The sequence below is a fragment of the Pararge aegeria genome, chromosome 25, assembly GCF_905163445.1.
Source record: "Pararge aegeria chromosome 25, ilParAegt1.1, whole genome shotgun sequence".
NCBI lineage: Eukaryota > Metazoa > Arthropoda > Insecta > Lepidoptera > Nymphalidae > Pararge > Pararge aegeria.
In genome coordinates this window covers 3,538,212-3,555,169 of record NC_053204.1, presented here as the reverse complement: position 1 = coordinate 3,555,169, position 16,958 = coordinate 3,538,212, and the positions used below count along the sequence as shown (strand labels likewise).

The window sequence follows — 16,958 nt, the reverse complement described above, 5'->3', positions numbered from 1 at the left end:
ACCGCATAATCAAAAGATCCTTTAAATGGCACTTTTTTTTAACTAATTAATTATTTTTAAATTTGAATTTAATAAATTGTTTATAATTAAACCATTCCGGTCTAAGAGTTTTACACTGACCTCTAGAATACTATAGTAAAGAGGTTAGTAATTTTTAATGTAGCTTTATTAAATATTGGACAGAAGCAAGCGTTACTTTGCGGAAATCCATGATATATTATGAAAATTAGGCTTTATTTGCTATACTCCGCGAAAAGCAGGAGAATCTGTATGGTGTAATTAACTTTCTATTTTCTAACAGTTTACAATGAATAATTGTAAATTTAAAAGATTGTAAGACTGCTTTAGTAAAGTCAACATCTCCTGAGGATGCTCCGGTTTCGTTGCGAAACGTGCGTAGAGGGTACACTGCCGAAGATCTGTTTGGTGTGGAGTATAAGGATTGAAGAAATTATAAATAACAAATTTACAAATTCTCCTGTTTTCGCGGAGTATAGCAAATAAAGCTTAATTTTCATAATATAGCTTTGTTAACTATATTAAAAACTATTTAAAGATGCTTTAACATTTGTTGCCTGGAAGAAATCGCTATGTAGCGATAAGGCCACCAAATTGTACTCTCTTGATATGTGTTTATATCTCTGTAACTAATTTTTTTCTTTGGTGTACAATAAAAGTGTATTCATTCATTTAACTTGTAATTAAAATCTTTTTCTTCTTCTTTTGCTTTTTGGCGTAAATTATTAATCATACTTAAAATTTAGTTGTTCATAGAGTTTTTTTAGGTTAAGACTTCTTTGTAGTCCTTCTTTAGCAAATTATGTCATAAATGTCATTCCGTCAAATTTTCGGCTACCTATTAATTAAAGTATGTTCTAAAGTTTTACTTTTGTGCCCAGTTGGCACAGACAAAAGCCATAAACAAGAATTAAATTGAATCGAAGTTTTTTTTTGGACAATCACGAAGGAGATTGTCTTACGTGACGTTGGTGAAATACAACGTTCTGATTTGGCACACCTAAAAGCAAAGAAGAAGAAGAAAGTTTAATTTGCTATAAACATCAACATGGCTCGAAAGGGGCAAGTCACGATTCAAGAGACAGTGGAGACCAACGAGGAATTCGAGGACACCTTGAAGAATTATTACAATATACTTATATGTAAGTCCGCTTCATGAATATTTCTAATGGTGCGTATGCAATGACTTCAAGAAACTAGATATTGATCTGCCAAGCGTGTTGACTATGTGAAAACCCTCTTTTTGGGAGAGATTTTAAGTCCAGCAGCAGTTTCAAGTCAAGGCAATAAAGTCAAAAGCCAAAGTCAAAAATATCTTAATTCAAGTAGGCCCACAGGTGGCACTTTTGATGCGTACATTACATGAAAATTACACGGTAGTGAGATGATGGCGATAACCATATTCGTAAACTTGAAACTAAAGCTACGAGGATCCCAAACGCTTCCTGGTCTAAGCAGAAGCCCACTACAAACTTAGCCGGGTGTTTCTTTTTTGTTATCACCATCTCACTTTGTTATTGAACATTATTAGAAGAGCTGCCTGGTTAGAGAAATAATTCATAAGCTTTTTTTATCGATTACTAACCTTTATACTATACTAGGACAATGTGAAAAGCATAGCGTTTTTTTACAAATATGACAATGAAGTAAATACTTTTAATGTTACCATCTACACCCTGGTTTGCTTGCACCAAAATTAAAATCAAGTGACTGGCACTTAATTAATCTATTATAAAAGTATTCGCGTAGCTGGGATACTATTCGCGTAGCGGAGGTCCTATTCGCGTAGCGGAGGTACTATTCGCGTAGCGGAGGTACTTTTCGCGTAGTGGAGATACTATTCGCGTGTTTGTCTTTCATCTTCAATAGGGTTATATTATAAGTAAACACTAGTTTGAATTAGTTTTTATGAAAAAATAAATATGCTAATTTAGATTTAATATTTTTACAGAGTGATTCCTTGTGATATATACTTATGCATCCATCAATATTATTTCGTCATTCGGTTACGCGTTGTATACTGGATGGGGGTCTGAGGGCACTGGTGCAGATTCTGCAGCCGCAGCTTAGGGTGGAGTTTTTATACCTAAATTATACATGCTCTAACAACAAAACATTTACACTCCATTTTTCACAAGAAACTGTTTTTTTTTATTCCACTCCAACTTAGCCTGATATGGTAGCGGGCTAATATGTTAGGGAGTAGGGTTGTCATACCCCTAATCGATATCTACGCGTCATCGCACCGGAACACTAAATCGCCTAGCGCCACGTCTTTGTCGGTAGGGTGGTAGCTAGCCACGGCCAAAACCACACCAGACCAGAGAAAATTCAGAAATTATAAATTACCACTGCCGGCAATCGAACCCGGTACCTCTTACCTAAATTCACAGCGCTCACCGCTGTGCCAGAGAGGTTGTCAAAAACCCTGTACCCTAGTAACACCTCTTTAATTCACAGGTTTGGAAGTTTATTCAGAATACTGCGGATATTGTTTAGCCACCGGAAACGCAATTAGAAAGGCCAAACTGGAAATAGGTCAAGACCGTATCTACATGGTTAAGGTGAAAACTTAATTTATTAGCATCCGAACTAGATTTAACTAACTTGTTGAACTATCCTGAAGCAATAACTGCCCTTTTGGTCTAAAAGTTAAAGCGTTAGACTTCGGATCATGAGGTTTGATTACTGGTTAAGGTATTTTTTATCAACCGTAAATAGTAAATAAATAATAATAATAATAATAATAATAAAATTTTATTTCAGGCATAGCCCATATAGTGTGTACTTAATAGTTTTTAAAAATAACATAAAATGAAGCACAAATTAAATTAACAATAATAATAATAATAATAATAAAAATAATTAAAATACTAATAATTAAACACGAACACAAATTAAATTAAAATACTAATAATAAAATAAGATAAATAAATATACTACGACAATACACACACTGCATCTAGCCTCAAAGTAAGCGTAGCTTTTGTTATGGCTACTAAGATGACTGATGAATATTTTTATGAATAATATACATAAATACTTAGAATATACATATAAACACCCAGACACTGAAAACATTCATGCTCATCACACAAACATTTTCCAGTAGTGGGAATCGAACCCACGGCCTAGGGCTCAGAGAGCACGGTCGCTGCAAACTAAGCCAATCGGCCGTCAAATGGGCAAACTCTTGTATCAAGAGCACGTTAAAGCCCCAGCTATATCGCTATTAATATGATATAATAAGCATGCCCGCAAAGTAGCAGCGTGGTGGGTCTATGCTCTATAACGCTCTCTCTATTGACATGGAAATTCCATGCCTAGCTGTGGGCTATTATTAATAGGTTAAGGACTGTTTTCCTTAACTTGATTTGTCCACAAAGTATAATACGTAGAGGATTCTATCAACCGATAAAACCGCCTTTTAAATTTTTTTTTTATATCTTTTCAATTTTCTTGTATCTTTATTTATAGGGAATAAGTACGAAAAGAATAGCACTACTAAATCCAACCTGCCGAATGCGGCTTAGCTCTACAATAACTAAAATTAGATGCTAGTAACCTTTTTCCAAATTACCTTGATAATATATTGAATATAATAATACTTACGCACACACACACAAACACACACACACTCACACTTACACACTCTGTCACACACGTACGCATACACGAACACGTACATTATAAAATTGAAAGTTGTATTGTTTTGTTGTAGTTAGTTGTTGGTGGGTGTTAATAGCTGTAACACAGTTTTTAACTAATACAGTTGTTACCGTTCCTAAAGACTAGACTTTTTAATATTATAATTAATATTAAAAACACACTAAAATAAATTCTGCTTCCCTCACAGGCCGTGGCAGACAATATAGATGTGTTATCCAGATTTAAAGAACGGAGTGAACCAATTTTCCTGTTTATATCGGTGCGTTTTTGTTCATTATATTCCATAGTGATAACTTTTTGTTTTCAGGAGTTCAATGAAGATTGAATCACAATGCTAACTCACTTGCTTTAACGAAGAATAACTCCCCCCAGAAAGGAAAACTTGTGCGGGCCATGTTCGGAGCAAACGGTCTGGAGCTCTGTCGCATTGTAGAAGAGGAACTCGGCTTAATGCAACGAGAGATAGAAACCGGCGTTGAGCGACCGAAGCAAGAAATCAGTGAGCTATTGCCAGAAGAAGCCGTAAGTTACTTCTCAGCTTCTCTTATTCTTCTTCTAAATATCCCTATCCCTACCAATATTATAAATATCAATGTAAGTCTGTTTGTTACGCTTTCACGCAGAAACTACTTAACCGATCCTCATGAAACTTTTTACATATATTTTTGGAAGTGTTAGAAGTAATAAAGGATACTTTTTATCCCGACATTAAGCTGGATGAAAGTGTTTGATGATTTTACACCATAACTCCGACAAATTATAGCCGATTTAAATAATTATTTCTGTACTATATAGGTTATATGTACTGTATAATATGTGTTTAATTTTGTCCAAATTGTGGCAAACCCCTCATTTAAGGCTTAGCTATCCCAAATACATAAAGTGCTGCCACGTTTATGAGGCACATGTCTTTCGAAACACAAAAATAAATGCAGACGAAGTCGCGGGCAAAAGCTATTATATATATATATATTATTCCACTACAGGTTAGCCCTTGACTGCAATCTCACCTGGTAAGTGACGATGCAGTCTAAGATGGTAGCGGGGTAACCTGTTGAGTATGGTAGTCATACCCCTAATCGGTTTCTACGCGTTATCGCTCCGGAACACTAAATCGTTTAGCGGCACGTCTTCGTCTGTAGGGTGGTAACTAGCAACGCACGAACTGCCCTCGGGGTAACTATTTATTATAGTTAGGCTGATTCTCATGATTATAGCAGTTATAGCCTCGTGAGTAATAATATGGCTTCCCTTTTGAGGAGACCAAGTTCAAACCCAGCCAGTCGCCTCTAACTTTTCGGAGTTATATGCTTTTTGTATTTAAGCAATGAGATATCACTTTATTTAACGGCGAATAAAAACATCACTAGGAAACCCTGCCAGCACGGCTAGCGTGGGCAGGAGAATTATCTCCCCGGGAGAGATTTAGAAAATTTCCTTTTTTTTCGTGTTTTATCGATAAATTTCTATATATATAATTCTTGTGTGCGTGTGTATGTCACTGAACTCCTCCTAAACGGCTGGACCGATTTGAATGAATTTTTTGGTATTCGTTTGGGTGGCACCCTAGATGGTTTAGATTCACAAATCAGCCCGACAGATGGCGCTGGGGTCCGCTAGTATATATTAGAATCTCGGAATCGGCTCGAACGATTTTCATACAATTTAGTATACAGGGGGTTTCGGGGGCGATAAATCGATCTAGCTGGGATTAATTTATATTGGAATCTTGGAATCATTTATATTGGACATACGACTATTTTTTTTAGGTCGACTCATTGGCGGACCAAGTCGCGTGGGTCCGCTAGTGTGTAATAATAAAAGGAGGTAAACTACTCTTATTCCATGTTTCCGTGCTTTAGCAGGTGGACAAGTAAATTATATCCCCCTGTCAGGGAATATAATCGGGGGATATAATTTTTGTCTCCTGCCTGCGCTCACCCTGCTGGGAGTTTTTCGTATAGTTCTCAAGGGCGTGTGAAATATATCAACCCGCACTGGGTCAGCGTCGGTGGCGTGCACAGAGGGTATGCACAGGGTATGCAGATGATATAAAATGAAGAAAATCTCCAGTACGAGTCATAAATACTTAAGGGTAGGCTTTTTTTAACTCTTACAATGCCTATCCTTAAGTTTTTTTTATAACTCGTACTGGAGATTTTATTCTTTTTATATCATCTGAATACCCTTTGCATACCCTCTATGCACGCCACTGGTCAGCGTAATGGACTATGGCTTTCTCATTCTTAGAGTAGACCTGTAGTAGACCGGTGATGAGCTGATGATGATTCACAGGTCAAACTAGAAGAAGACTCCAGAATGGAGGAGGAGTTCCGAGAAGCACAAGAGAGACTGAGAGTGTTAACTATCGCAGCAAGGAAGAAGCGTGTGTGTGAGCGACTGGCGGCACATGTCAGACATATGAACTTCATACTCTACTGGCCGCATTGTCATCAGGCACATTTGGATTTGTACGAAAAGTGGGATTTGATCAGTAAGACGTACACATCTTTATGAATACTAGGAATTCAAAAGAGTGACTTTTTGTTCATTTCTTACGTAAAGGAGACAATATGTTTAGCTTAACTTCGATGGCAAAAAGTTAGTTTACAGATATAGGATTCACTCCGGTGGGGAAGTGCCATTCAGATGTAATGATATTGATATGGATGCTTTTGTTATTGGAATAAGTTTTTTTTTTTTTTTTCATATTAGTAATATGCATTTTACCTCTTTCAATGTTTTTTCCTTTTACGCCTTTGGTTGCCTGGAAGAAATCGCTATTTATTTATTTTATTTATTTGGTATCTATGACCCATCACTACACCCTACACTATAACATAAATAGAATAATTAAAAACTAAACTAAATCAAAAAAAACTTATAATTGGCCTTGTCGCTATGTAGCGATACGGCCACCAAATTGTACTCTCTTGCTTAATGTGTATCTCTGTAACTATTTTTTTTTTTGAAGTACAATAAAAGTGTATTCTTTGCAATTTTAAATTCTCATATTTGTGTGTGTGTGTGCGCATATTTTTTTTCAATTTAAATTTCTTTGTTCGCAGATTGAGTTACATAGTTGTTGTGTACAATATTATAATAGTGCTACAATCGCCATTGATTGGCATGCAAAACTGTGTTTTACATGTTTTTAAATGTTTCGTAGCCTGGTTAGGCGAATCAGACAACAGTAGTGTCTTTTTAAACAAAAAAAAAAACATAAAGCAGCCACGTTGTTTTATTTATTTTCAGATATCTCAGTAGCAGCCAAGGAGACATACCAAATGACGGAGGAGGCTATCAAAGAGGCCCTGTACATGAGTGACGTGGAGCCAAATGAGGCTTGTCTGCATGCACTGATGAAGGGGGAGGCGCTGGTGGTGATGTTCAAGATGATGGAGAGCGATACAAGGGACTTTGTCAGTACGTAGTTTTAGTTTTTTTAATTTAAGGAAAAGCCCTTCTCTTAGAAAGAAGAATTTAGGCCTTAGTCCTGCACGCTCGCGCTGGTCAATCGCCAAACTCACAAACTACGCGTGTAGTTCATTGTCATTTGATAACATTTTGTAGAACCATTAATATATGGGATTTTTATTGCTTATTATGATGATTACTAAAAGACAAGGTAGATTCGGACATAACATAAAGTAGATAGAAATAAGTGATAAGAATGTAACGGTCGAACTTCACTGAAATGTGGGCAACATTTCTGTAATCGACCTCGTCTTTTAGTAATCAACAGCATCATCATCATAGGGACCCAATACCGGCCCTCAACAGAGCAACAGCAATGCGACAGGCGTAAATCTTGCAATCACTGCTGTGAAACCTCACTTATCCATACAATAAATAAACAAAAGTGTTTGACAGCAGTGAATGCAAGATTTACGCCTGTCGCATTGCTGTCGCGAGTTACGAAATCACCCTGCGGGTCCCGTCACACAATGAGAAGGGGTTAGGGCCGTAGTCCACCACGCTGGCCCAGCGGATTGGTGGACTCCACATCCCTTGAGAACATTATGTAGGTTTCGTCACGATGTTTTCCTTCGCCGTCGAAGCAAGTGATATTTTTAATCACTTAAAACGCACATAACTTAGAAAAGTTAGAGGTGCGTGCTGAGATTTGCACTCGTCTCCCCGAGAGTTGAGCTCCTACCCATTTCATTTAAACTAAATTTGACCATTTTAACTATATATATTTGACCTATTCCTAAGGATGATAAAGATGATAATATTTATCAGACACTCATTTCAGAATTGATGCGTCATACAATATACGAAGAGATTCCCGTACTAAAAGAGGACACACCGCCGGAAAAGCAACTGCCACCAATACCAGCGTTTGAACGATACGCTACTATAAGTAAAAGTGCGAGAGAAGTCAGAAGGGAGCGATATGAAATTAGAATGCAAAAGCTGGTAAGACTTATAAGTTGTTTAACCTAGAATGTGTTGTATTATGACCCTATAAATTAAACGTGAGTACATTTGAGCATGAATTTAATTAAGTTTGAATTTTTCATCATATACCTAAATTTCAGGTTGATATTGTAAATGAATCTGAAAGTATTTGTCAGAAAACTAGAATTACATTTACTTACATACTATTACATTTATTTACATTTACTAGAGTTACATTTGTCAGAAATCTAGAATTTTTTGTATTATGACCCTTGAAATTAGACGTAACTGCATTTGAGCATGAATTTAAAGAAGTTTTAATTTTTCATCATTTATATATATAAATTTCAGTTTGCTATTTTAAATGAATCTGAAAAGTACTTACAAAAAGTCAAAGTCAAAAGTCCAAAATATCTTTATTCAAGTAGGCCCATAGGTGGCACTTTTGATGCGTACATAAGAATTACACGGTAATGAGATGATGGCGATAGCCTTCGTAAACCTAAAACTACATTTGTCAGAAATGCAATTTCATCTAGGTAAAATAAAAATACGACTATAGTCTTCTTTTGAGAAAATTGAAAAGACTCATGATTATCAACTCATTACCGGTCCACTTTTGCGCTTTAATCCACAAGGCTGGTGTGGTGGAATATTCTGCAAATTCATACGCCTTCGAGAAAATTATGGAGAACTTTATGTATGCTGGTCTCCTCACGATGTTTTTTTTAGCTTCAAAGCGATAATATTAACTACTTAAAACGCACGTACCTCTGAAAAGTAAGTGGTAAATAAAAGTCGAAATCTGTCACATCAGAATCGAGGCCAAAACCCAACCTAAGGGTCACCTCTCCCGAAAATAATATATATTTTATATTACTCTTTGATGATATCGATCTTATAAAGCGTGAAGAGAGAGAAGAAAGGGATCGTTTGGCAGCTGAACAGGCACGTCTAGCAAGAGAAGCAGAGGAAGAGAAACAGAGAATTGATAAACAGAGGCAAGATGAAGAAAGAATGGCTAGAATTCAAGCTGGGGTAAGTCTGAGTCTATATCTTTCCTTATTCCAACTAGAGTATTATTTAGTATTAACACTTAATTGCTAAACTTTTATTTTTATCGCCGTTTCCGATATCAACGACGAGTTAATCAAGCGCAAGTAAGTAAACGAAAATAAACTTGGACCTCATAGATTTCCATCATCATCTGAGTCATCATGTAGAAAATAGAATTTAAATCAAAAGCTAAGAGATAGAGTTCTCTACACTAGCTTAACCAGCGACAGGCAAGATGAATCCGCCATGTAGCTATCAACCTGAGGCGTAGGTGTTAAGCCGCATGTGCCTGTTATTACACCGAAAACCATACAACCTTCAGACTGGACCACAGCGCTGGTTCTTGGTGGCAGAAATAAGAATGGCAGTTGTACTTCGCCAGACGAACTAGACACAAGAAGCCAAGTCTAAGTTTGGTGTTATAACGACAGAGCCTTAATGATGGTGGTCATAACTGGACAAATATTTTTTACAGTTACCAGCCGAACCGGAGCCGGAACCGGCTGATGAAGGAGAAGAAGTTGAAGGAGAAGAAAGAGAAAATGCAGAAACTGAAGCTACCGAAACAACCGAAGCTACTGAATTGGCTGAAGAAGTAAATAATTTAGATGAGAATCTTAATTTCCTTTAAACAATTGCTGAAGTGATAGAAATAGAAATTAAATTGATAAAATGAATCAGGTTGGTTGAAGCGGTGATAGCGCAGTCGAGGGTAGGAGCTTGACTTCACTTTCGGAGGGAGCGTGCGTCATATGCGTTTTAAGTAATTAAAAATATCACTTGCTTCGACGGTCAAGGAAAATAGGCTACTTTTGATCCAAACAAAACAAATGAATTCTGTTGAACTTTGTCAAAAAAGAAAAAAGCGCAGACAAAGTCGTGGCCAAAACCTTAAAAACATAAGCTTTTAAATGTAACAAATTTCAGCCGGAAAAAATAGAAGATGAACAAGTAGAGGCGGAAGAGGAGTTTCATTCAGACGTGTCCATTGAAGATGAGGAGTACATCCCGCCGGGTGGTCTCTTCGTGCCAGGATTGTACACACCACCTAATGATTTGGCCAAATCTAATGCATTGGCTTTCTTTTTTCCCAAGGTACCGATGCATAAAATTGTTTGCAGCCCAATGGTCAGCTACCCTTCAGAATTTAAAATTCAAAATTCATTTATTTCATGTAGGCCTACTAGGCGTAATATAAGCACGAAACGTCACAGTCTTACAATTAGTAGGGAATCTACCACCGGTTCGGAAGGCAGATTCTAGCGAGAAGAAGCTGGCAAGAAACCCCTGCTTTGTGAGTCCAAGCCCGTGGGATTTATAACAGTACATTAGAAATAAGTAGATCACTAATAGATATGAAGAAGCTACAACTTTTAAAAATTTTACTGCGATTAAAACAAAATAATTTTTAGAGCAACTCAATTGGCACCACTGTTAGAAGTAATGATTGTTTTCTAGGCTGTGACTCAAATAACAACAATAGAGTCTGAACATTTACCGCAGCACTTGCTGGTGATGTTCTCCATCGATAAACGACATGATGTCAAGGAAATCATGAGCCAGTTCCCCGGCGAAGTGATAAACGTAAGTGACATTCCAAATACTAATAAAAAAAGAAAAATTTCAGACTTTTAATATTAAGAATATTTGAATATGGACTGATCATATTCAAATTAAAGTATTAAACAATGAGTAAAGCAATATTCCATATTCAAATTAAAGTATTAAACAATGAGTAAAGCATTTGATTCGACTTTCCACAACTGGATAAACTGTTTGTGTGACGAATGACTGACTGGAATGAATGACTGGGTGTTTATCTGTGCATTATAAGTATTTATGTGTATTATATACATAAAAATATTCATCAGCTATCTTGTACCCATAATACAAGCTACGCTTACTTTAGGGCTAGATGGCGATGTGTGTTTCGTAGTATATTTATTTATTTAAATATTTAAAAATAATAGAATTTATAAAATAACTGATAAAAATAATTAATATAAATAAAAATATTACATAAGTCACGTCATTGAAATTAGAGCAAATAAAAATAAAAACAACAAAAAATATATAAATAGAATAAAGAAACCTATTGCAATCTTTATGAATCTTTTAGCTTTGAAGATAATAATTAATAAATGAATAATTCAACTTTTATTTTAAAAAACATCAAAATACAGAAAATATAATAAAAACAAGTCATCAATATATATTGATGGCATAAAAACTATAGCATTAATAAAATATGTAGATTAATATATTTTTATACGAAACGTTTCTTTTGCAACCTCCTGCGCTGCACATAAATCATTATATATACTGTCAACATAAGTAGTCACAGATAACAGATCAAATAAAAGCGTAAATATAATCAATATTTCATAAAAATTATTGGCAGTACGGAATATTTGTGGGTGAGGATCCAACATCTGCAGAGCATCTCGCGTACACGATAAAACAGTACGACAAAATGTCAAGACATAGAAGGAAGTGAGTATTGGTATCCTTTAACGGAATTTAAGTAGGACATCCCAGGCTCGATTCCCGGCTGACGCAATTTGGATATTTTTAATTTTCCGAATTTTCTCTGAATCTGGATATGTTTTCTGTGGTGGAAGGCTTTGGCCGTGGCTAGTTACCACCCTACTGAGAAAGACGTGCCGCTAAGCGATTTAGTGTTCCGGTGCGATGTCGCGTAGAAACCGATTAGGGGGTATGACTACCCAACTCCCTAACCGGAGACAAATAAATAAATAAATAAATAAATATACTACGGCAATACACACATCGCCACCTAGCCCCAAAGTAAGCGTAGCTTGTCTTATGGGTACTAAGATGACTGATGAATATTTTTATGAATTATATATACATAAATACTTAGAAAATACATATAAACACCCAGACACTGAAAAACACTTAATGCTCATCACACAAATATTTTCCAGTTGTGGGAATCGAACCCACGGTCTTGGACTCAGAAAGCAGGGTCGCTGCCCACTGCGCCAGTCGGCCGTCACAAAAATGAATGTATCTAATATATTTTCCCATAACCAGCAAAGACCGTCTGGCCCTCATGGTGTCCCGTAAACGCAGTCTACCATTACTGCAACTGGCTGTTCTGAACCCCTGCTACATCAGCATCGACGTTGAGGCTGGTGAACGTGACTGCCTCTCAATGTTTCCTGTGGGATACGGTGATGAATATGAAGAAGAGAAGAGCGTTGAAGAGGAAGAAATCCAGGTAAAGAAATCTCTCTCTTTCTAATCCATCCTCATATTATTAAAGCGGAAGTTTGCTCGTTTCTTTCTTTGTCCTTCCTAAGACAAACATAGGACCCTATTTATCCTACGAGAACAAACGTTTTGCACGGGATCTTTTAGAAAACCGTTATGAACGGCAACTAGCATTAAAAATATATCGCCTAAGTCATGTCTATAATGTGTCTCGCGCAAACAACAATATCGATCTATTTTCCCTTATCTTATTATATATATATATAAAATACCTATACTTATAAAAAATGTAAACTTATTCAATGTATTCAAAACTAAATTAGCTTCTTATATATTAAGTAATACCAATAAATTTAAAGACGAATACATTGAATGAGTAGATAATAGTAAAATTGAATTTAGTTTAGTCTAATGGCGAAGTGTATTAATTTATTATAGAAAACTAAGTTTCCTATGTAAGTGACTCAGGTCTTTTTATGGGAATAAATGTCTTTAAACCTAAAACTTTTTTGTCAAAGGCCAAAGGATTTTAAACGTGCTGTTATTTCTTCTTTGTCAAGCAATCCGGACTACATTTTTGGGTTATAATTTTTAGTTTTCTTTTTTTATTTTTAAGTTTTTCTCATTGTAAAATTAGTTTTGTTTAAGATTTTGTATTTTTATTATAGTTTGTTTTGTGGTAAATGCTGTACACACCTTTAAGTGGCTAGTCACACTGATTAGAAACAAAATATTTGTAATTTTCCTTTACTGTGTATTGTGAACAAGCTGTTGGTGATCCTTTAATAAATAAATAAATAAAAAAATTCAACGGTAATAGCCCAGTTGAAAGGACTTCGACTTCATTTTCGAGGGGCCGGATTCGAGTCCCAGCAAGCTTTTCTAAGCTATGAGCGTATTAAGCAAGCTTCAACGGTGAAATAAAATATCGTGAGGAAACCTGCATGCCTGCGAGTTCTCCATAATGTTCTAATAGGTGTGTTGAGTCCGCCGTTAGGCCAGCGTGGTGGACTACGCTTAACCGCTTGTCATTCTGAGAGGAGACCCGGGTAATGGGTTGGTATGATGATGATTTTAACAGCTTTTAAATATACATACACCTGTCTGCGTTTACGTATGGCACCACGGAAGACCAGCGCAAATTCTTTAGTTCTTCCACCAGCGTATTTAATAAGTAGGATTGCGGCATTTTAAGAACAGTGATAGCTTAGTGGGTAAAACTTCAAGTTCCATTACCGGAGTTTGATTCTTAGTAAATACGTCTTTCTTGTCGTTTGTGCGTATATGCGTTTTAAGCAAATAACTTGCTCTAAATGTGAAGGAAAACCCAGCCGTGTTGGCTGGGTTTTCCTTCTGGATTCTTGGCCCGATCCCAAAATCAAACCCAGAGTCATGAGATCAAAAGTTGAACATGCTAATCGCTAAGCCAATGAAGCGGTTTAGTTTTTTTTTTAAATCTTATCATTATTTTACAGGAAGTCGTTGCTGAACAGGAGCCGGAACCTGAGGTAATAGAATATAATTTGAATAATATAACAACCGTTATTTTGCATAGATATACCGCTTTGGCACAACTTAAAACAAATGCCGTTCTTACGGATTCAGATAGCTTACGTCCTGCTACACACATCCGATATTTTCTAGACCGGAAAAATGATTGTACCTGACAGATTAAAAAAAAACGACGGACGAAGTCGCGTGCAAAATTTAGTCATCCTAAGACATAGCTTAATGCCGAACACAGAGAGAGCAACGTTGGCGGGCTCAGTTTTACGAACTAATTTTTTTTTTTTTCTAGGTTATAGATGATGAACGTCTTGCCGACGAAGAAGTCGAAGAAGATGAAGATTGACGTTTTTTTAAACGGTTTAAATATATGGTTTTCGATTTCAATCGCATTAACTATGTTATAGGTGGCAGACCAATATTTAAACTGAAAAACTCCACAGAATATTAGGCTTTTAATAGGTGCCGAGTGGAAATCGGTTAGGATTTTTTTCTAATTATTTTATTCCACTACATGTGATCCCTTGACTGCAATCTCACCTGCACGGCTTACATGGTCAGGAGATAATTTTATCCCTGGGCAAAGGATAGAAATGTATCTTCTCCCACAGCTTTAATAACTCTCAGAGCAGTGGCGCACAAGTGGAAATAATATCCAAATAAGATATGTGCAATAATAAATTTTTAGAATACAAATTAAAGCAATAAATGTTAAATTTTAGCAAATGTCTCTTTATTTAATTAACTAAATTTTCCTATCTACATCCATTCCATTTTAGGTCGATTATAGGTCAAGGGTTGCGGGAAATTTTGAGGAGGTGTTGATTAAAAACTGAAATTTTATTAGGTGGTGCCACTACTTTTTTACGATACTAAATCTACTATACAATTTGTTATAAGCTTTCACAATTATTATCACAATATGTTAATACACCTACCAACATCTTTTTTTTTTTATACTCTCGACAACAAGTTGAGAAAAAAAACAGTGACTTCAAGTAGAAGAATACAAAAGGCATCTTATCTCTCAGTAGCGATCTCTACCAGGCAACGGTAAGATTACGGAAAATAAAAAGAAATCTACCTAGCCGCACAGTGATGGGGTGAGAATGCCAAAGTCGGAACATCGACCTGCTGTCAAAAATTTTCTGTTAGGAAAACTAGGAGCGTTTTTGTAATATATTTTATTTATATATTTTTATTTGGTAACTAATTTGGTAATAATTAAAAACTAAACTTAATCAAAAAACTTACATTAAATATTAATACGCAATATACTAAAAGTTACAAATTAGAATTTCTACATCAAGGCAGCCCTACGTGGAGTTTAATATACAGCTTGTAAATCTATATATATATATTAGTAACATTTGCTCTAGGAAGCGAACGTAGGGCACTGATTTCACGTTGCATTTCAATTTAAATTTATTTTTTACCTTGAACATGAGTTATGAATACGTTTTTACTATTGTGTTTTATAACACAAGCCCACCACACTTATTTGAAGCTGGTTGCGATTCAAAAATTATAATCACATGCTAGTTATAATACCAAGACCGATGTCTTAATGTGCTCTCTGTTGCCCACCAACAATTTCCTAACTCTGGGCTAAAGAAAACACTGAGAATTTTAAGGAAACCTAACAATCCTTGGCCTGACGCGGGAACCCAGAAAACTCGACTTCCATAGTTGAACATGCTAACCAAAAAACCTTCGAAGCCTAGGAATAGAAATATAATAGGACGTGTTCCTTGCATGCCCTGCGAAGTATTGCTCTGTTTATTAATCGACGGTTGTCCAATTAAAATTAGGTGACATCAGTGGCGTGCATAGTATGCAAAGGGTATGCAGATAATACAAAATGAAGAAAATCTCCAGTACGAGTTATAAAAACTTAGCGGTAGGCTTTTTATAACTCTTCGAATGCGTACCCCTAAGTTTATTTTAACTAGTACTGGAGATTTTCTCCAGTTTATATCCTCTGCATACCCTGTGCATACCCTCTATGCACGCCACTGGGTGACATCTGTTTGGTACGTGAACGAATGAATGAATATACTTCTATTATAGGTATAGAAATATATATATAAACACCCCCTCAAAATTGCCTACCATCTCTTGGAGATATATATTTGTAGTATTGGAATACATTACTATCCTTTCACCTTTTCCTTATTTTTTTCTCGGAAGATAGGACGGGGAGGTGGTATTTTTAGTAAATCACCAGTCGACTTGTTTACGAGATCGGTTGTGTAACGAACTGGCAAACGAATAGGTTTATTCACTTGAATTTATCGGTTTCCTTAGTAGGTAAGTATGGAAATGTTTTATTATATACTAGCGCGCGCCCTGGCTTCTTAGGGGTGCACTGTACGAAAGGTATAGGTAATTTTGATCACCAGCCACACCGCTTTTCAAATCTCTGACATCCAATCAAAGATATTATTTTAATGATACCCTGCATTTTGATCTTGAAATATCTAATGTTTTAATGTTGATAATGTTTTCTGTTTTCTTTAAAATAGGTAGGTAAATAACTCATATTTTTGTTATGTGTAAAAGATAAAAATGGTTACAATGTTTTATACTTAGGAGATAAACATACATCATATTCAGCAGTTTTTTAAGATATACAATTCCTTAGTTCATTCATTTGATCTATCTCACCTGGTAGTAAGTGATGACGCAGTCTAAGATGGTAGCCTTAACCTTAACCCGCTTGGGAGTTTGGTAGTCATACCCTAATCGGTTTCTACGCTACATCGCACCGGAACACTAAATCGCTTAGCAGCACGTCTTTGCCGGTAGGTAACTAGCCACGGCCAAAGCCTCCCACCAGACCAGACCAGAGAAAATTCAGAAATTATTAATTCCCAAATTGACTTTTCCGGGAATCGATCCCGGGACCTCCTACTTAAATTCGCAGCGCTCACCGTTGCTACAGGGAGGTCTTCAAAAACTATGTTTAATTTAATCATTTTATACAGCCTAGTAAACTGCACAGCAAATTTATTTTTATTTTTGACGGCCGATTGGCGCAGTTTGCAGCGACCCTGCTTTCTGAGTCC

At 36.1% G+C, this 16,958-nt stretch overlaps 1 protein-coding gene across 1 annotated transcript; it reads left to right on the top strand.

Annotated features, from left to right (window-relative positions):
- Positions 1-1,066: 1,066 nt before the first annotated feature.
- On the top strand, positions 1,067-14,236 carry LOC120634734. The gene is made up of 15 exons (XM_039905510.1): positions 1,067-1,160; positions 2,479-2,582; positions 3,875-3,946; positions 4,060-4,209; positions 5,983-6,181; positions 6,943-7,113; positions 7,946-8,109; positions 8,998-9,129; positions 9,623-9,742; positions 10,075-10,242; positions 10,606-10,731; positions 11,549-11,640; positions 12,205-12,391; positions 13,860-13,892; positions 14,183-14,236. The coding sequence occupies exons 1-15, from the start codon at positions 1,067-1,069 to the stop codon at positions 14,234-14,236; spliced, it is 1,866 nt and encodes a 621-aa protein (XP_039761444.1).
- The last annotated feature ends 2,722 nt before the right edge of the window (positions 14,237-16,958 follow it).